Source organism: Electrophorus electricus, chromosome 2 (genome assembly GCF_041902795.1).
Source record: "Electrophorus electricus isolate QZ-2024a chromosome 2, ASM4190279v1, whole genome shotgun sequence".
In the NCBI taxonomy this organism is placed as follows: domain Eukaryota; kingdom Metazoa; phylum Chordata; class Actinopteri; order Gymnotiformes; family Gymnotidae; genus Electrophorus; species Electrophorus electricus.
In genome coordinates this window covers 18,455,219-18,476,538 of record NC_137498.1, presented here as the reverse complement: position 1 = coordinate 18,476,538, position 21,320 = coordinate 18,455,219, and the positions used below count along the sequence as shown (strand labels likewise).

Sequence of the window (21,320 nt, the reverse complement as noted above, 5' to 3'; positions counted from 1 at the left end):
GTTCTGGTTCATCTTGTAGCAAAGGCAGCGTCATCGTGCTTCTGTGAAGCTGCTGTTCTAGGAATCAGCTAGAAGTGCATGAGGTCAGGGCGTCCATGGCCTGCTTCCTCGCTTTCTGCTCTGCTCTGCCTGACAATGCTCAGTCATAAAAACCACCCTCTTCCTCTGTCTGGAGGTCTGAAAATCCCCCCAGACCTTGGGGGGGGGGGGGGCATGACCATTCTTCTACACACGTCTAGTTGTTTGTCCCAGCAGCCTGTATTTATGTAATTCACCGATATTTAAAAACATTTTTTTTATAGTAATTCCTCAAATTTCTTCAACAGGCTGAGGGTGTCGCCTTCCCGTTTTAGCTGCATGAGTTAATACCACCGAGCTCAGCGAGCCCTATTATCGGGACACCTTGCCAGGCAGCGTTTTTGTGTATCTCTTTGTTTATTTATTTATTTGTGTGCAGTGTAAAAACAAAACAAAAAAAATAAACAAAAAACCTGGGATTCGAAGGTAGCCAGTAGAGTGGCACTGTATCAGGTTGCGTGTGCTGCCATTGGGCCATGTTGGAGCATGTCGGGTGAGGCAGGTCCTTTGTGTGCGAGGTGTGTCGCTGAGCCTTTCCTTAAATTGTGCCAGGTCCCTCCCCGACAGGCAGCTCTCCAGTGTGTCCCCCTGTCACATCAGAGACATGAGTGACATCGCACCCGTCCCCGTGTTCATGCATCCCGCTCGCCTCTGAAACGCTAGACCTTAAACTCACTTGTTCCTTTGGTATGAGATTGACTTCCCATGATGTCTTCTGCCCATCATTCAATAACCCTAACAACAGGGATGAGGTGAGAGGTGGGACTAGACGTAATTCTTCTGTCATGCGTTAAGTAACTTCACATACTGTGCCCTTTGGAACAAAGCGGTCAAAGTTATGTTGTTGCTGTTGTTGCTAAGTTCTTTGGACTGAACCCAAACTGGTATGTGAAACCAAAGTGCAGAATGTCAGCCTTCAGATGTAGGTGTTTTTGTGATCATTCCGATTGTAGTTGTTTTTATTTGTTATTGAGTCAAAGTACATTTTATGTCAAGCCCCCAATTTCTGTCGAGCAAATGAAACAACAGTATTGGGCATTAGCAGGCACGATGGAAGACACGTTGCTCCTCAGGACCGTTTTTGGAGTGTCAATGATGGTGCTTCTGCACTACCAAGCAGGAACTCTATTCACACCCGGGTGTAAAAAAAAACCGAGGTGCACAAACCTCCGCCATCTGAAAAGCCTCTGTTGCAGTATTTTTGGTAGACAGATTTACATGTTGTCTCTCCATGCCAAACTAACACACACACACACACTGTATCTGAAATTCCACGCATTGCTCAGCAAACTGAAGATTCTCTAGGCCTATCGGGCTAGACAAACAGTCTGAGGTAAAGGGGAACGCCTTCCTCTGTACTTTCCAACAGTCATCAATGACACTCATAAGGCCTGCAGCAAATGTTGTTGCCGTACCCTTCAAGGCCACAGTGGCGACGACGTAGAACTTTATCTGGAGTAGGGGTTCAGTTGCATGTGCAAGATCCCCGAGACCGTCTTAGCTGGGCACCAAGTAGATCCAGTGTCCCTACAGGAAAACTCATGCCTGTCACGTGTGAAACTCTACTGTGTCTTATGGGTATGGCAACATATCTGTCACGTGCAAAAAAAAAGCCCCAAACCTCAGCACTAAATCATGTCCATTTTGGCAAGGGGTTTGAGGTTTTAGTTGAGGAAATGCATTTTTCCTATAAGTGAAAGTTTTAAATGAGAAAACAGAAGTGCATGCTTAGTCAAACACGTGTGCAGGCTAACAGATGTCTCAAGGCTAACAGATGTCTTACGCTTTTTCATAATCAGAAGTTTGCTCCTTTGATCCACTGCTAATGGACCTGTGGGGCTGTCTCACAGACCAGAGCGAATTATTCTGTGCGCCAAAACCGCCAGCCACCAACAGCCCCCATACCACCCCTGTGTAGCGTGTGCGCACGTGTGTGTGTGTGTGTGTGTGTGTGTGTGTGTGTGTGTGTGTGTGTGTGTGTGTGTGTGTGTGTGTGTGTGTAAATATAAAGGGGGAGAATGTTTTCTTTCTCTCTCTATCTCTCGGTTCCCCTTTGCAGACATTGAGTTCAACTGAGGACAGCGGTATGGCTGTTTGATCAGTTTAAGTTGAATTGAAGGGTGTGTTTGATACTGAACAGGCATAAGAGAAAGGCAGGCGAGTGGAGGGGAGGGGAGGGGAGGGGAGGGGGTCTGCAGCCAATGAGATGAAAGCATCTTGTAATGCCATCAAATCATGCAAGCCCAAGTTCCTAGCTCCACTAGAACACAGATCTGAATGCAAGACAGGCAGAGGGGGAAACCCAGCATGCAAACAGAGCTAGAGAGAGACAGTGAGAGTCAATGAGTTACAGTAATGTTACAGTAATAATGTTGGTGCACAGGGTTAATATATGGGTGCATAAATCACATCCATATATTAATACAGTTCAGGCATGATTCAGTTGTCACCAGTGGCATTTCTTCAAGATATGTGATGAGTTTGTAAAGTGATGTTTGATGTAAAGTGTTGCCTATTGTAAAGTGTGTATTTGTGTGTGAGAGAGGCACAGAGACAAAGTGAGAAGAGGGAGGACCTTTTTTTTTTGTGTGGGTGTGAATAAGGAGATTTTATTTGTGCGCAAGTGTGTGTAGCTCTGGGTATAGGTGTGTCCTTGCCTATTGTACTTTACCATTTTTAACTTCAAGGCATTAGTAATTCAGAGAAGAAATAAGTATGAGAGTAATCTGAGCATTAGAGATTAGTGAGGCTGCCTAGCCTGTTCGACATCTCCACCGGCACTTAATGGGGCACTCCCTCACCCTGAATAATGTTGTTATTGTGAAACTACAGGAAAGAGCTATAGACAACTCTCTCACAACCTCCAGCACATATGTATGCACTCTGGACATAGCTTACCTTTCTTGCATTTATTAGGGTTATTTTTGACAAAGTATTTCTTTAAATGCTATATAAGCAGATGTCTTCTAACCACTTTTGGGTTTATGAGCGAGAATTGTTTATGAGGGTGAGAACTGGCAGCAGGTTAGCCTGCTGGTGCTCTGTGTGGATGGCCATGTTAATTAGGATTTGCTAGCTAACCTGCAGTACAGTATGCAGTGTGCTGTGTATACAAAGTTCTACCCTTAGCCCCTTCGCTTCAGTTTAAGTGTGTTGAGTTTCCTTTTCGTTTATGTTTCCTTTTGCTTAACTATGAGCAGAAGTTGTGTCTCTCACTTGCTCACACACGTCAGAAGAAGTGACTTCCTGCAGGTATGTACATTCAAGGCCTCAGAACTTGGTTTAGGGACAGGCCCTATGGAGCTCTGCCTCTCAACACACATTTGTAAATCAAGTAGGGTAAACACAAGACATTCTTTCTGCTATCTAATATATTCAATCTAAATATTCCTGTCTCCTTCTGTGTCTCTCTGTCTGTCTGTCTCCCTCTCTCTCTCCCTCTGTCCCTATTCTTCACTCTCTGTCTGTCTCTTTTTCTGTCTCTCTTTCTTACTCCCTGCAGACATTGCAGTGGTGGAGATGACCGACGCTTTCCGGCAGCCGTCACTGTTTTATCACCTGGGAGTGAGAGAGAGCTTCAGCATGGCCAACAACATCATTCTCTACTGTGACTCAAACTCAGACTCGCTGCAATCTTTGCAGGTAGGCACATAACATGGGGCAGCGGTGGCTCAGTGGTTCAGGTACTCAATTAGTGGTCAGAAGCTTGACGCTTCAAGCCCCACCACCAAGCTGCCACTGTTGGGCTCCTGACCAAGGCCCTTATCCCTCAATTGCTCAAAGTGTATTCAGTCATAATTGTAAGTTGCTTTGAAAAATGGTTTTAGCTAAAATGCCATAAATGTAAATGTACAGGTAGCCTAAGCTTCCTTCGTTCACAAGATGCCAATGATTCCTCCCAATGTGCTACCAAACTCTCAAAACTATCCCCCGATACATCACAAGTCACACAATATGACAGTGATGTCAAGACTTCATTAAGATGTCAAGGCTGCATTAAGTGATTTTTCCAATAACACCTTTTGTAGAAGCAACTGTTTTTCAAACCTTCTATTAGTTATCCATAAAATTGTTGCTCTGTTAAAAAAAAAAAAATGCTTTGTGACTGTCCTGCACTCTGTAATTAACAACTGAAGAATTCAACTGCCTGCATTAAGCAAACAGGATACTTCACAAGAAGGCAGTTATTTTGCATATTAGAATAAGATAGATGCTAAGAATGCATGCCTTTGGAGGGAGAGGCTTTGGAGAAAGGCTTGCACAGAGGGAGTGGGATCGAAAGGAAAGAGGTGTACTTCCTTGTCAATCAAGGTCTGTGGAAATTAGCTCAAGAATTCTAGCTAGCATTGTTCACAGCAGCTGTAAAGCACAGCTTGCAACTCTGACAGAAGAACTGAGGTGCACTCTTCTGTTCCTGAGGTCAACTAGATGAACACACAGAATCACAGAATTAGAATGAGTGCAGTGAACGTGGCCCTGTGTTGTGTTGCGGTGTCATATTGGAAAGGGCTTTTGCCTAGCGTGGGCCAGAGTTTGAGGCAGCTGCTTTCACAATATTGCACTGCCACGTTTTGCTGCCGTGCTCTATTTAAAGCCCGAAGTATTTTAGCGTTTAGCGTTGCACTGGTACGTTTAGCGCTGAGGATGAGTCATTTCAATTCCAACGCCTTCCATTGTGCTATACAATGAGATCGATGAGTTCCCACCGATGCCTGTTTCTTTTTCAACCTCATGCAAACAGGCTTGTGAGGAGTTAATGTGTATTGCCATGCAGGGACACTGGTATTCGGGCATCGCCCAAAGAGACACACTCATGCCTTATTCTGCTCTTGCCACATGTACGTGTAGGTCGCTGTGGCTACAGGGGTCACATAGCTCGCCTACAGTGAAGGTCGCAATGCAGATGCTGGGAATTTGTGGTTTGGCTGCGTTGTAAGTTGTAAATTCACAAATGTCCCATGTGTTTCTTTTTGCAGGAGATTGTGTGCCAGAAAAACACTGTGAGTACATGCGCGTACGCACGCGCACACACACCCACACCCACACCCACACCCACACCAACTCATATAATGGATGGACCTCAATTGAAGCTTTGCAGTAAAGGTTTATTGTCATAGAGCCACTGTTATACATGTTTTACATCACTGCTGTAATAAATCCAATAACAGCAGTCACACAGCAAGATAAAAGGCATATTCCAGCAAGTCGCACCTATCTGGCCCAGTAATGGATAGCTCTCTTCCTCCCCACTGTCTTTCTCTGTGTATTCCCATCTGTTTACTGCTCACTTTCCCTCTCCATCCCTCTCTCCCTCCATCTCTCCCTCTTTCTCTCTCTGTTTCAGCACAGATGGGGAGAGCAGGGGTTAGTGAGTAGCTCAGTGGGGCTTACTGAGGCTATAAGTGGCTTTAGGGGATCAGATGTCTTTTGCATCTGCAGGTACTAGGAAACCCACTGCCTCCCCACTCTGTACCTGTCTCGCTCTCACCCATCCACTCTGTGCTTCTCTCCCTCGCTATCTCTCCTTTCTGCCCCTCGCTATCTCTCCTTTCTGTCTCTCACTCTGCCTGTCTATTTTTTTCTTCTCTTTTTCTCTTCCTTCCGCAAGCACCCACCTCTCAGCTCCCTAACCTCCATCCTCTGCGTGACATCTTCATCAGTGCCTGAACCTCTTCCTGTCAAAGACGAGGGCTTGGTTTTGCCTTCTTGCTTTGCTCTGCTGTTCAGTGGTTTTGTTGTGGTGGCGGGGCCGGCTCACACGGGTTTGGGAGAGGCAGAGCAGGTGGGCTGGGGTTTGGCACACATAAACTAAGGCCTGGTCTGGCTCAGATGAAAGAGAAAGGGGTTGTTAGTGCTCTTGTCATAATGATTAATAATGATCTCAGCAAATGGAGCTTCATGGGGAAATACTGAGTTTCAAATTGCTTGCTTTGTAAATCAGTCATTGACTGAAACAACCACTACCATGCTACCATGCTATATATATATTACATACATACATCATTTTATATATATATATATATCTCCACACACATGCACACACACACACACACACACACACACACACACACAATCTCTCTCTCTCTCCCTCCATGTCCTGACTTCCTAAAATATGAATGAGCTTGTGATAGGGCAGCAGATGATGCAGCCAATTTGTGTGGGTGTGCGTGCGTGTGCGTGCGTGCGTGTGCGTGCGTGTGTGTGCGTGCGGAGATATATATATATATATTTAATGATGTGTGTATGTATGTATGTATGTATGTATGTTTTTATATATTATATATAAAATGTATGCGGGTGTGCAGGTGTGCGTGTGTGCGTGCGTGTGTGCGGATATATATATATATTTATTTAATGATGTATGTATGTATGTATGTATGTATGTTTTTATATATATATATAAAATGTATGTGGGTGCGTGCGGAGATATATATATATATATATATATATATTTAATGATGTATGTATGTATGTATGTTTTTATATATATATATTATATATAAAATGTATGTGGGTGTGCAGGTGTGGGTGTGTGTGCGTGCGTGCGGATATATATATATTTATTTAATGATGTATGTATGTATGTATGTATGTTTTTATATATATATATAAAATGTATGTGGGTGCGCAGGTGTGGGTGTGTGTGCGTGCGTGCGGATATATATATATATTTATTTAATGATGTATGTATGTATGTATGTATGTTTTTATATATATATATTATATATAAAATGCGTGTGCGTGCGTGCGGAGATATATATATATATATTTAATGATGTATGTATGTATGTTTTTATATATATATATTATATATAAAATGTATGTGGGTGTGTGTGCGTGCGTGCGGATATATATATATTTATTTAATGATGTATGTATGTATGTATGTATGTTTTTATATATATATATTATATATAAAATGCGTGTGCGTGCGTGCGGAGATATATATATATATATTTAATGATGTATGTATGTATGTTTTTATATATATATATTATATATAAAATGTATGTGGGTGTGTGTGCGTGCGTGCGGATATATATATATTTATTTAATGATGTATGTATGTATGTATGTATGTTTTTATATATATATATAAAATGTATGTGGGTGCGCAGGTGTGGGTGCGCGTACGGGTGTGGATCTGCATGTGTGAGTGTCTGCTCCAAGCTCTGAAATCTTCTAGACATGTTTGAATTCCTTCAGTCATACTCTGCTCCTTGTCCTCCTTTTCCTCTCCTTGTCTGTGTATGTCTGTAAGTGTGTGTGAACCACATTTGTCTCCCATTGCTGACATTGCTGAATCATATGCTCCTTCAGCAGTAACCATTATTCTTTATAATGGCTAATGTATGATGTGCCTGATACACTCCCCCCTCTCTCTCTCTCTCTCTCTCTCACTCACTCTTCGCCTCTGTCTCTCTGGCTCTCTGTATGTCCAGACGTGCGCTGCTAACTACATGTTCATCCCATACATGGTGACACCCCAGAACAAGGTGTACTGTTGTGAGAGCAGCCTGATCAAGGGGCTGAGTGAGCTGATGCAGCCCAGCTTTGAGGCTCTGCTGGGGCCCATCTGCATGCCCCTGCTGGACCGGCTGACCCAGCTCCTCTCCAGCACACAGACCAGTTCCTGGTGAGGGCGGCTGTCGAACACACACACACACACACACACACACACACACACACAACACTGCCATTTCTCAGTCACTCTCTGTCTTTCTGTCTGTCTTTGTTTTTATTATACCCCGGTTAGGTTTCTGATTTATGTTTGCATACCATGATTAAAAAGTGTTAATGATTACACCTACATTACTCATCACAGGGAAGGTGCAGAAGTGAATGGACTTGCAGGTCCATGTGTGTGTGTTTGTACAATGTGTGAGTTCCTCTTTGTAACATTGATAGCTCTCTGAGTCATAGCCACTATACTGAGAGAACTCGCAGTCCCTACCGATCAGATTTTGAACCACCTGCAGAGAGAGAGCTAAGTTTACCAGATATAAAGAGAAAGCTTGTGCATGCGTGTGTGTGCATGCGTGTGTATGCATGCGTGCGTGTGCGTGCGTGCGTGTGCGTGCGTGCGTGCGTGTGCGTGCGTGCGTGTGCGTGCGTGCGTGTGCGTGCGTGTGTGCGTGTATGATTGTGTATGTGTGTGTGCGTGCGTGCATGTGTGTGCGTGTGTGCGCGCGTGCGTGCGTGCGTCTGTGTGTGTGTATGAGTGTGTGTGTGTGTGTGTATGTGTTTGTATGTATAAGTGTGCGTGCGTGTGCATGCGTGCGTGCGTGTGCGTGCGTGTGCGTGCGTGCGTGTGCGTGCGTGTGTGCGTGTAAGATTGTGTATGTGTGCATGTGTGTGCGTGCGTGTGTGTGCGTGCGTGTGTGTGCGTGCGTCTGTGTGTGTGTATGAGTGTGTATGTGTCTGTATGTATAAGTGTGCGTGTGAGCGTATGTGTGTGTGTGTGTTTGTATGTGTGTGTGTTCATCTGTGCACATGTATGACATGTATGACATGTTTCCTGGTTTTTGCGCTATTCGATCCTGTCCATGTCACCAAGATGGCGGCAGGATTAGCAGCTCTGTAGCCTGTGAAGAGCAGCTGCTCATTGATACTGAACAGAATAGGGTGTGAACTCATATGTCTGCCGTATGTTTCACACAGCTGCACCTACTGACACACCTCATCAGTTTCTCCGTGAATCTTTACTTCTGTTTCATGTAGAATTGTAGAATCTATATATACAAGGTATATGGATTCTGGGTTAGCACAAACACCTTACATCTCAGAACTTTAGTAGCCCATTTGCATTAACCACCCTTAGTGTCAACATGTCAATTTGTACTAAAAAAAATGCATCATGGGTGGGTTTAGTGACGTTACAACTTTATACGAAATCCAACCATAATGTTTCCACTCCTTATTTATTCTGCAGAGTTCGCGTGTGATGCCAGAGTCAAGGCAAAGTGCCTCGAGTTCAAATCTAGACAGCATCTGCTTCAGTTTGGTTATTTCCAGACATGCTCTACTTCAGCCGTTTGTAGATGTTGCTGTTTGCTGGGTTGGTGTGTGAATGATGGTCACTTGGTGTGCTAATGGGTTACTCAGAAGCAAATGTTCTAAAATATAGAGGTATTTTCTTACAGGCTTAGCCAAGAACAGTAAGTGATAAACTGAAACTGTATCTGAACAGTAACTGAAAAGCAGTTTTAAACATTTGGTGTATATAATAGAAGTATGTCACATTTTCTCAAAATATTTTAATCTTTTTTTTGTCTTTTTTTTATTTTTTAGAATTGTACCTGTAGTTGAGACTTAAGCTGTTATGAGTCCATTTTAGCTTCTTGACAGAAATGTTGTAAAAAGCTCTTAACCCAGTGTTCAAGGACTGCCATCCAGTCAGCAGTTGTATTTTCCTGGACCTCCCAGTGCCCTTTCAGTAATGCTAAATGACTCTAGAGTTGCACCCTGTCTAGCTGGAGGGCCATCTGGGCGTGATCAGTGTGGTCTAGCCGGAGATGGGGCTAAAGACCTGGATGGAGAGAGGAGGCCCGGACATTGAACGCTGGGCTGAATGTGCCGTGTTTTGTGGTGTCCCTGCAGCCAGTACTTCCGGGAGACCATTCTCAATGAGATCCGGAAAGCACGGGAGCTCTACACTGGGGCGGAGCTAGCGGCAGAGTTGGGGCGGATCCAGCATCGATTGGACAATGTGGAGTGCCTGTCAGCGGACATCGTAATCAACCTGCTGCTGTCATACAGAGATATACAGGTATAAACTCAGGCTCTCAACCACCCTTGAAAATGTTTAACTATACATTTTTCTTGAAATGAAACTCATTATTTCAGTGCTAATGTTACTATATGTCATTATATTCTGTCAAAAGCAGCATACCCATGGCGTTCTTAGTCAAATTTTGTTTGCACAGTAAAAAAAAAAAAAAAAGCTGCATTCACCATGGAAACCTTCTCAAGAGTGTGTAATTATTTTCTAGTGCCACAGCAGTTCTGAACGTTCTCTGGTGCCGTTGCAGCGGAGCTCATCTACCATTTGAAACAAATTTATAATCAATAAACCCTCTGTCACTTCCTCTAGCCACTTCTGCTAGGGAACTTTGAGGGGGGGGGTATTACACAGTTTAACCCTTTAAATAGCTCAAACAAGCAACATTTGTCAAGATGGATGAAGGGTTTTTCTTGACAGTTAATGTTTGACCACATCAGTTCAGTAGTAAATTGATTAGAAGTGACCTGGGGAAATGCAAAGCATGCATGTTTTGAGTTGGAACCGGACCCTCTGAGTGCCTGCGTGTAAATGTTTAAGGAGTTTAAGGAGCTCAGGCTGTCTCCAGACTGTTTGTCCTCAGCCCGGCTGTCTCAGATTTCCAGCTGGCTGCGAGCCTAAAGGAAGTAGACCATGAGTGAAATTTTAAAGGAGACAGAAAATTTGAAGTATGTAGACCAGTCTAATTTTAAAAAAAAGAAAAAAGAAAAAAAAAGACAGTTCAGTCTAATAGATGCAGGCGTGATCCAAACATGTATAGTCTAATCAACTGGAGTTAGAGAAAGTCCAATCAAGTGGAAGTCCAATCCGATGGTGTTTGTAACTCCTATAGGCTAAAATGTATCAAACAGCTATATCTCCTAGAGCTGATCTGAGCACTGTGAAAGGAAACTGGGAAAGGTGAATATAGGTAGACAGGGATAGCTTTACAACACAGTAGTGGTGGTTGTCGCAGCCTGTTTTGCAAAGATTTAAATATTTATTCACATATTTTTGGTGTATTGTGTGTGTGTGTGTGTGTGTGTGTGTGAGACAAGGACCCAGAGATATGAAACTCAGCTCAGTCTCGAAGGCCTTCTGTCCATTGATTTCCCCACTATACCCTACCTATCAAGGTTTACTTTGCCATGCACAGAGCCACTGTCATATCCATCATCAATAAATAACAACAATGAATGATAAAGGTTAACTGAATTATTTAACTTGGTTATTGGTGCATGATTGTTGTGCAGTTGGATCAGAGCACATAGGAGCATAGGAGGGTTTCAATAATAGTGCAAGTTGCTAAATATGAAGTGATAGTTTATTGGTGCATTCTAAACAGTGTAATGAATTAAGGACAAATTGTTTAGTCCTAAATTTAGATAGGATTTTAAGACTCTGTAGAAGGTTGTTGTTCATTGTGAGCTTGGATTGAATCTTGACCATCAAATGATCTTGATCTTGGCCAATGAACGATTTGTAAAATGATTCATATATACCAATACTAAAGACACTGCTGGGTGTCCCTTGATTTTTCCTTATCATTGAATAAAATATTTACCAATACTAGCTGCTATGAATGGAAATTAAAACATGATCTTGTCACTGTCATTTAAATAACAGAGATGAATAAAATGCATTTTAATAAATAACAAAAATCACAAAACATTTTATGAACCATGTCTTTATTAAATAAATGCTTTACATAATCAAGCTCATTGATGGAAAAGGTGTGATTTATTTTTTAATGTTTTCTGGATTTTTGCTGCAACTAGCTCAGTTGTTAAGGAGCTTGTGTTCTAATCGGAAGGTTACTGGTTCAAGCCCCACCACTGCTAAGTTGCCACTGTTGAGCCTCTGAGCAAGGCCCTTAACCCTCAATTGCTCAAGTTGTATTCACTCATAATTGTAAGTCTTTTGATAAAAACATCAGCTAAATGTACAATGTTTTTTTTTTGTTTTTTTTTTAATACCTTGGAACTCTTAGATAACTGTGATTGCAATCTGTCCACACAGGCAAACCAAACCATCATTATATTCTCTCCAGCTTCATAGCTGGGATGAGGTTTAGATGTTTGTAGATATTTGAGTGCAGTGTCTCCATATGTATTGCTGTGTACAGCTACCAAGAAGTTAAATGTTTGTCTCGACTGTCCACAGAATGCCGCTCGAGTAGTGATGTGGAACATCTAGGTGGTAACAAACCTGATATTGGCAGCAGTTGTTTTCAGTGCTTTTTCCATGGGATCCTTCCACTGATAATTGCAGTCACCGTTGATTATCTTGGTCAGTGTTTTTCCTATACACACACGTCGTTAAGTGCCAGGAATGTGTGTAGGCCCGTAGCCACCAACCTCGGGATCGGTGTCACATGACTGATGATTCGGTGGTGTGCTCTTTTCAAGCATGTAGCAACACTGCTGGATTCCAGTCTTTAGAAATCCTTTTGCAACCTCCTCCAGTCTTGTTAGCCTCAACAACTGTTTTTCCTCTAAAATTTGAAGGTCCTCTAAAATTTGTTTTGGTTAGACAGTATTGCACCATATTGCATATATTGGCTCACAGATGTTCACTTTATCCATTAATAACCTTGATTATTTGAATAATTTCTTTAATAAAGATGACATATAAAATGTGTTACATAGTAGAAGATCTGAGATAATAACATAGAAATCCAGGCCACAGAAAGTTCACAGACCTTTCCTCACAGCGGTACGTCAGCTTCAAATCTCTGTGGAGGTTCTTACTCATACGTGTATTTCTTTTACAGGATTATGAGTCTATTGTGAAGCTGGTTGAAGCCCTAGAAAAACTACCAACATTTGAGCCTGTGGCCAATCCTCACATCAAGTTCCACTATGCCTTTGCCCTCAATAGGTGAGTTGCGTGTGTGTGTGTGTGTGTGTGTGTGTGTGTGTGTGTGTGTGTTTTTGCACATTATATCTCTAGAAGAGAGGGCCTGTGTGTGTGTGTGTGTGTGTGTGTGTGTGTGTGTGTGGATGGATGTGTCAACATGCGTCTACGTGAGGATTGTTTGTTTGTGACAACACCAACACTGTGTGAATATGCAAATGAGTGCTTTTCAAGTGTTTGCGAGATTTCTTGTTTGTTTGCATGTGTCTTATTTTCCAGAAATATTGGTCCATGTGTCTATGGCAGTAATATGCTCAAGGCTGGTAGCTAGATGCCCTTTACAACCTGTTTTTTTTCTTCCAAACACTTGCAGTGTATTTCATAATGTTTCCAGTTCCCAAAAATAATACAGCAGTTGTCACAACTCAAGTACCAATACTCAAAAAATAGCTGCCTGTTCTGTGAGGGGAGTTTTAATCATACTCATTTGCTGCATGAAAAGAGAGGTTTTGCAGGACCAAGGGACTCTAAACTCTCAGGGGAACATTCAATTCTCTGGTAATTGTTGCCCTGGGGACGGTTTATCATGTCACGCCTCAAAGCCAGAAGTGTTGAGTGACTCATGTGTGTGTCACGGAAGAGATGGAAAAAGAAAAAAAAAACCCTCAAGCTGATGATGTCATCTGATGCTGCTGTATAATGGATAGCAGAGTATTACTCTCATGCCTGGTGAATGAGGGTAGTGGAGCAAGTGCATAGAATTGGCCTGTAGAGAGACAAAATGAGGATAAAATTGTGAAGTAATTGGGGTATTCCTACAAAGGTAAACCATTCTCTAATCCTTAAGTCTGTCCCCTGCTCTTTTCTCAAATAAGTCTAATTTTCAGCTTTCTCTCTCCCCCTCTTCTCATTCCCTCTTCCTAATTGTTTTCTCCCCACTTCTCACTCCCCTGCCTCTCTGTCTCTCTCCCCTTCATTTTGTCTGGGCTGAAGGCTAGAGCACATTGAATTCATTCTTTGGCCTTGCATTAAGCCGGCTGGTTTGGAATATGAAATATGTGACATCACTGCGTCAGTCGCCGGTCAGTGTCCACAACCTGCAGCTCCTGCCTGTTGCCACAGCTGGGGGGAGGGGGAGCTCGATGGAGGAGCACATAGCAAAGAAAAGAGAATGTTGATGTAGAAAAAAAAATCTGAAATTAAATGCTCTTTCCTTTTTTTTTTTCTTTGTATTTTCTTTCTTTGTATTTTCCCTCCTCTGTCACTCGCTCTTTCACTGTCTGTCCCACCCTTCTCTCTCTCTTTTTCCCCTTCTCTCTCTCTCTCTCTTTCCACACCCTTTTCTCTCCCTCTCTCCCTTTCCGTCCCTCTTCAGGAGGAACCAGTCAGGGGACAGGCAGCGTGCTCTGGACATCATGCTCCCGCTGTTTGAGGCCGAGGACCAGGTGGCGTCAGACATCTACTGCCTGGTGGGACGCATCTACAAGGACATGTTCCTGGACTCCCACTTCACAGACACGCAGAGCCGGGACAGTAGCATACAGTGGTGAGCAGACACTCCCCCTCCCAGCTGCACCGCTGGAGCCATTTAACGCCTTTCAGTTGGAGAAATTAATTTACTGACAATGGTTATCAGAGAGTGTAAATATTGACATAAACATTACACTTCCTTTCATCCTCTTCTTTCTCTCTCTATCTGTCTGATTCTCTCTCTCTGTCACTCTCTTCTTTTTCTTTCTTTCTTTCTTTCTTTCTTTCTTTCTTTCTTTCTTTCTTTCTTTCTTTCTTTCTTTCTTCTCTGATTTTCTGTCTCACCTCCCCCTCTCTGGTCAATTCAGTTATAATCATGCTTTATTGTTATGAATAAGTTATAAGTGGAGATGGGGATGGCTATTACTAGTGACAAGATGCTACAAATTTTGCTGCTTTCATAATCATCCCACAATCTCTCTCTCTCTCTCTCTCTCTCTCTCTCTCTCTCTCTCTCTCTCTCTCTCTCGCTCTCTCTCTCTCTCTCTCTCCCTCTCTCTTCTCTCTCTCCCCTGGTCTTATCTCCTCTAGGTTCAGGCGAGGTTTTGAGTCTGAGCCAACTCTCCATTCTGGCATCAACTACGCTGTGCTCCTGCTAGCTGCCGGGCACCAATTTGACTCCTCCTTTGAGCTCCGTAAAGTGGGTGCGTGCTGATCCTGACGCTCTGCTCGGAGGGAGGACCGAGGAGCGCCCATTGCGCCCACTACCGCCTCCAAGTCTCCTTGTGATCAGTTTTTGATTCAGAATCGGCGAGTCCAATGTCAGGGATACAATAAAGTCTGTTCGCCATTCCATTCACCCTTCATGATTGCAGTGGGTGAAATTAGCATGAGTTGACATAAGGAAACAGTAATGACATGGTCTGCTCAACAGTTTGTATCTGTGTATGGCAGAGTGGAACAGATTTAGTGTTGTGGGAAGATCAAAATTGCAGTGGTGATGAAAGGGTTAATGAAACAAAGCCAGTCACGTAGGGGAAGTTTATGTTTGGAACTGGACAGACAGCTCTCTCTCTCTCTCTCTCTCTCTCTCTCTCTCTCTCTCTCTCTCTCTCTCTCATTCATATATATATATATATTATATCTCACGCAATATGTGATTATGTAAAGAGCAACTCAGGAATAGTTATGAGGTCAGGGCCTTAGCATGTATAGTTTTAGTGGGTGTGTGTGGGCGTGTGTATGTGTATGCTTGGCCGTCTGGCCATTTGTGTGTTTTTGGGTGGTTTTGATGGTTTCAGGTTAGAATTAAGAGGTGCAGTGTACTATGGGCATGTGTTTGTGTGTGTGTTTGTGTGGTTTTGATGGTGTCAGGTTAGAATTAAGAGGTTCAGTGTGGTTGAGCTGCACTGTGCCCATGGGTTTGTGTTATAATTCCAACTGTGTGAGAGAGAGATTAAGTGACCATTATAACATGCATTAGGGGTGTATGTAGAATCTGAACAATGCATTTCTCTTTCTCTCTCTCTCTCTCTCTCTCTCTCTGTGTGTGTGTGTGTGTGTGTGTGTGTGTGTGTGTGTGTGTGTGTGTTGCAGGAGTGAAGCTCAGCAGTCTCTTAGGGAAGAAGGGTAGTCTGGATAAGCTGCAGAGCTACTGGGATGTGGGCTTCTTCCTGGGGGCCAGCATCTTGGCCTGTGATAACACCCGGGTTATACAGGCCTCCGAGAAGCTTTTCAAACTTAAAGCTCCCGTCTGGTACACACACACACACACACACACACACACAATAATGAAAGATTAGACAGATACAGACAACCCACTGGTCTCTGTAATCATTTGAATCATATAAAACTAATCAGAATGCCTTGTACTGTAATGTACTTCAGATATAAAGTGTCTTCAGAGAAATATAACGTTTTCAGTGGTAATGAACCTTTATGAGTTAACACTGTATGCATGTGTGTTTCAAGGTACCTTTGCTCGTTGGTTGAGACCTTCGTAATCTATCAGCACTTTAAGAAGCCTTCCTCTGAGCCACTGGGGCCCAGACAGGAACTGATGGACTTCTGGATGGACTTCCTGGTAGAGGCCACCAAAAAGGATGTTTCATCTGTCCGCTTTCCTGTATGAGCAACAGCCCCAGTGCAAACACACACACCTGTGTAAATGTAACTTGTAAAAATGCTACCAAGTGATAGTAATGCAGTAATTAAAAAGTTAATAATGCAGTAATTACCTTTGGACATTTGGGGTTGTGCAGGTCTTGATACTTGAGCCCACGAAAGTCTATCAGCCATCATACCTGTCAATCAACAACGACAAGGAAGAGAATACTCTCTCGATTTGGCATGTGGCTCCTGATGACAAGGTAAGCATTCATTCATTCACTCATTCACTCACTCATTCATTCATTCATTCTGTGACTCACCCATTAACGCACTTCATTTATTCTTTCGCTGACTTGCTCATTAATCGCTCACTCACTCATCCATCCATGCATCCATCCATCTACTGTCTCGTGTTCTCAGTCAATCGATCACTTGTTCATCGATTCAGTTTAAGTCTAATCTGACAGTCTTCCCACTACACACAAGTACATAATCTATGCTGCATCCAGTCTGTTCCCTCTGTGCTTTGTTACACACGCTGTACTGTGTGAGATCGCCTCTGGGAACTTATTACTTTAGGCCTGTTTTATGACATCGCACACCTGACTTATGATTGCTTCAGCCAGACTAGTCTGTCGATTACACATGTGACTGAGATGGATTTGTGTCAGTATTGTGTGTGTGTGTGTGTGTGTTTGTGTGTGCGTGCACGTGCCCACATGTGTGTGTCTAAAGAAACATTCCTTTAATGAAGCCTCAGTCTCCTCATTACCCTCTGCTTGTTACTGACACTCACTCTCACAATCACTCCCTCACTCTTTGACTGTCTCTTTCTCTAGCTCTCGCTCACTCTTTCTCTCACGTTCTCCCACACATACATTTTCAGATGCGAAGAAACAAGCTCGAACATGTGAGAAATCTTTGTCCATTATGTCATAATCCTCTCTCTACTTTCCTTTCTCTCCTTCTCCTTCTTCCTCTCATCCCATCTTTCTCTTTGTCCCCCTCCCTCTCTTCTGTCTGGTCCTCTCTTTCTCTCTCAGAATAAGGGCATCCATGAGTGGAATTTCAGTGCTGCCTCTGTACGGGGTGTGAGGTGAGTTTCTTCGACCATGTGGCCCAGATGAGATGGTGCTGGTCCTACACCTGCACTCCGGTGTTCTGGACGGCACTGCCCTGCAGGCACTGGCTCTCAAGACAGTGACAGCTGGAGGGGAAAGGCTGGTGGGCAGCTTCTCCAGTCCTATAGTGCTTAAAAGCATCCTTGTGAAGTAGTAGTGTGGACTGGAGTGCTTCCCCTGCCATGATAAGAGAACAGTTTCAAGGGCTCTTCCTCGGCTCACTGAATGCTGCCTTGTGATTGGTCTGGATGTTCCCTGAGTTGCTAGGGAACATTCACTGCAAGCCCACTTACTATAGAGGTTTACATGAGGTGCAAAGAGGAGACATACACGCACATACGCACACGCACACGCACATGCATGCATGCACGCGTGCACGCACATACACACACATTCTGTTTCTTCCACTCTCATCGTGGCACTTAAATGAGCAGTTGTTTAACACTCAAGCTGTCTAATTCTCACCACCAAACCCACTCCTCTCTCTTTTTCTCTCTTTTCTCTCTCTCTCTCACTCTCCCTTTCTCTCTCTCTCTGACACACACACACACGCACACACAAACACACACATGCAGAATGAAAGTCCCTAGAGACTGGAGTGCTGTAATTGCTCAGAATGAGATCTTTGATGATTGCTCTGTTCTGTGTTTGCGTATATTTGCTAGCTTTTGTACTGTGTTGAATTCTCCATAGTGGGCCAAGAAAGTGATAAAATATCATTTCCTTTTCATACGATGTTCACCATAGTTTTCTTTCTCTAATTGCAGATTTAAGTTAATAAACAAAATGCAGCCCATACTAGCAGTGTGAACATTTTGAGCTCTATGAACAGGATAAGGGCTAGAAGTCAACATTTAATTTCTGTTGCAGCATTTCCAAGTTTGATGAACGAAGCTCCTTCCTCTATGTAGTGAACAACTCAGAAGACTTCCAGATCTACTTCTGCACTGAGATGCATTGCAAAAGGTGTGTGTGTACATGTGTGTGTGTGTGTGTGCATGTGCACATGTGTGTGTGTGTGTGTGTGTGTGTGTGTGTGTGTGTGTGTGTGTGTATGTGTATACAAGTGCGCATTTGTGTGTGTCGTTTTGTGTGTTCTTTTGTGGGTGCTTGTATTTGTGTGTTTGTGTGCCTGTATATGAGTGCTTTTGTGTTTGTGTGTGTAGACAAATTAATAAATGTATTTTGTATTTTTTTGTAATGCAAATCAGTGAAAGACAGAACAGGAACAGTAGCAGCAGTTAGTTAATGTGTTCATTTTAAATATAAAACAATCCACTTCTGTTTGGGGAAATAAGATCACCCTTATATGCATGTGTGACTTTGTATGTGTACATGCATGATCTGTGTTTTGCCTGTCTTTGTGTGTGTATGCATGCTTCTGTGGTTTTTTTTTTTTTGGTGTGTATATGTGCATGCATGTGTCTGTGTGTGCGTGTGTGTATGTGTGTGTATGTGTGTGTGTGTGTGTGTGTGTGTGTGTGTGTGTGTGCGTGCTGTAGGTTCTGTGAGCTGATGAACAGTCTGACAGAAGAAGCATGGCACGGTACGGATGAGACGGAGTGCGATTCTGAGGCTTTAGAGGTAAACGTGTATAATCATGGCTCTCACATAGTACTGTAAATTAACCCCAATCCTAAAACTATCCCTGAAACTCACTCTGAACCTAACTTTGAACTTCACCCCTGAACTATCCTATGCACTGTGCTTAAAAAGCAAGTACACATGTCTGCTGCATGTTCATAAACGCTTCCTTACTAGGCTCCCCATCACATTTTTATGTTCCCTCCTTTTCTGAATGGTGTACTTGTCTGGGCCCCCCTCTCTGGGGCCCAAAGTTCCACACTGCTAAGCATGCTCCTCTCTGGCCTGCTTCAATGTGGTGTGAGCCAGATTTACCCGGAGCACTGGGAACGTGGCAGATTTCTCTCTGCACACACATGAGCCATGCCAAAGCGTGTACCAAGAGATGAATGTGAGCTCATGCATGTGAACTTGTGCATATGCAGGAGTGCCCCGTGCTTTCACCTGTGCATGCCTGGGTGGGAACCTGCTGCTGTATGCTCTCTCTCTCTCTCTCTCTCTCTCTCTCTCTCTCTCTCTCTCTCTCTCTCTCTCTCTCTCTCTCTCTCTCTCTCTCTCTCTCTCTCTCTCTCTCTCTCTCTCTCTCTCTCTCTCTCTCTCTCTTTCTTTCTCTCTCTCTCTTTCTTTCTCCCTCTCTCTCCTTTTTTAGCCAGTGTGGGTTGATGCATCTGTATTTAACCTGTGCAAGTTGATATCTCATGGTTTTGATCTATTATTGATGCCCCGTATCTTTTACTTAAGTGTTAATTTGTTTTCCCTCTGTGTGAGGCTGTAGTACTATAATATTTTAAAAAGTACAGGAGAATATGGTATAATATAATGGGGGGAGTGGGGGTGTAACTTATTTAAATAAATTGTGTAACTAAAAGCGCAGAATTACTGTTCTTCTGTTGTTGGTAATCCTCACAAGTAGAATAATGCAGTGTGTGTGTGTGTGTGTGTGTGTGTGTGTGTGTGTGTGTGTGTGTGTGTGTGTGTGTGTGTGTGTGTGGGGCGGGGGGTTTGGGTGTGGGCGTACACATGCAGTATGATTATGAGTATGATGAACATGGAGAGAAGGTGGTTCTGGGTAAAGGCACTTTCGGAGTTGTCTACGCAGGTCGTGATCTCAGCAACCAGGTGCGACTGGCCATCAAGGAGATTCCTGAGCGGGACAGCAGGTATGTGCCCTTGTCAGTGTGTACGGTGTAAATCACAGTATGTATTGTGCATTTGCTTGTGCTGTGCCTTCACGGGATTCCCATGACATCGATCTCGCCAACTATGGTTGGAGCGGAGTAGAAGATCCGGGTGGTGTTCTGTTGCAGCAGCGGGTGGGCATGCAGGTTTTCTTCCAGAAATCGCTGAGTCATGAAGTCACTGAGCCAATATGGCTGATGATGACTTGACTCCTCTTTCATCTGTTCTATGGTAACGAGAGGAGCCAGTGGTGTTGGCTTGACTAATCACCACGAGGGAGTGTAGCACGTCGGTGCATGACGCTCCCAAGCTCTCTATCATCCTCCCCTGAGGAAGCTCTGGTCAACCTAGTGCACCTGCCCACTCTGACACATTTGGGCACGTGCAAACACACACACACACACACACACACACACACACACACACCTGTCAAACAGCTGCATATTGTGTAACCTTTCTGTAATGGTTATGTAAGCACTTCCTGTGCGAGGTTATAAAGTAGGCAATTATCTAAATTGTTTTCTTGAGGGTGGCGCTGCATGCGCATGGTACAGAGACACTGGCTGTAGGCTCTCTCGCTCACCCTTTTTGTAGTTCTCTGGATCCACCGTCGTCATGCATCTCGCTGTTACTCTCCTTAACTGTCATCCTGTATGTGATTCTCTGTCACCTGCTTCCTCCTTTCTCCCTCTTTACATATGTCAGCCTAAAAACTGTATCCCTGTTTCTCTCTTTCTTTCTTTCTAGTGCTCTCTCTCTCTCTCACTCACTCACTCACACACATACACACACACATATTTTGGTCTTGGCACTCCTGTTTCACACCGGCTCATTTCTGAGGGCGGTAGAGACAGGATTCAGGCAGGGAGGGTCGCATAGCAACAGCTGCATACTCACAACCGTCCTTCCCCAGCTCTGGAGGTGGACAGCTACATGCACTCCTACAGGCAGCTAGCCTCTGCCTCAGAAAGCTCACAAGTGGCGCCCCCTTCTGGTAAAAAAGATGTCCGTGGCCTGGGTCACCACCATACTATAATAGATGCAACAAAAATCAAGCTGAAAGACTTTAGCCTTTTGCCAAATTGAACATATGCCCACTTCCTTATGCTTGTTACCATGTGCAAACACACATACTCTCACACCCACACATACATGGGCAGTCT

At 43.6% G+C, this 21,320-nt stretch overlaps 1 protein-coding gene across 2 annotated transcripts in view; it reads left to right on the top strand.

The window, feature by feature from the left end:
- The window catches only part of map3k5 (mitogen-activated protein kinase kinase kinase 5), a 36,215-nt gene that overhangs the window by 5,391 nt on the left and 9,504 nt on the right, over positions 1-21,320 (top strand). For both annotated transcript variants that reach the window (XM_027029545.3, XM_027029544.3), the window contains exons 2-15: positions 3,581-3,720; positions 5,055-5,078; positions 7,521-7,714; positions 9,679-9,847; positions 12,612-12,718; positions 14,070-14,240; positions 14,756-14,868; positions 15,761-15,920; positions 16,136-16,289; positions 16,426-16,533; positions 17,317-17,369; positions 18,265-18,360; positions 18,897-18,978; positions 20,005-20,138. In XM_027029545.3, the coding sequence (XP_026885346.2) occupies positions 3,581-3,720; positions 5,055-5,078; positions 7,521-7,714; positions 9,679-9,847; positions 12,612-12,718; positions 14,070-14,240; positions 14,756-14,868; positions 15,761-15,920; positions 16,136-16,289; positions 16,426-16,533; positions 17,317-17,369; positions 18,265-18,360; positions 18,897-18,978; positions 20,005-20,138 (1,705 nt within the window). The remainder of the gene's footprint in view (positions 1-3,580; positions 3,721-5,054; positions 5,079-7,520; positions 7,715-9,678; positions 9,848-12,611; positions 12,719-14,069; positions 14,241-14,755; positions 14,869-15,760; positions 15,921-16,135; positions 16,290-16,425; positions 16,534-17,316; positions 17,370-18,264; positions 18,361-18,896; positions 18,979-20,004; positions 20,139-21,320) is intronic.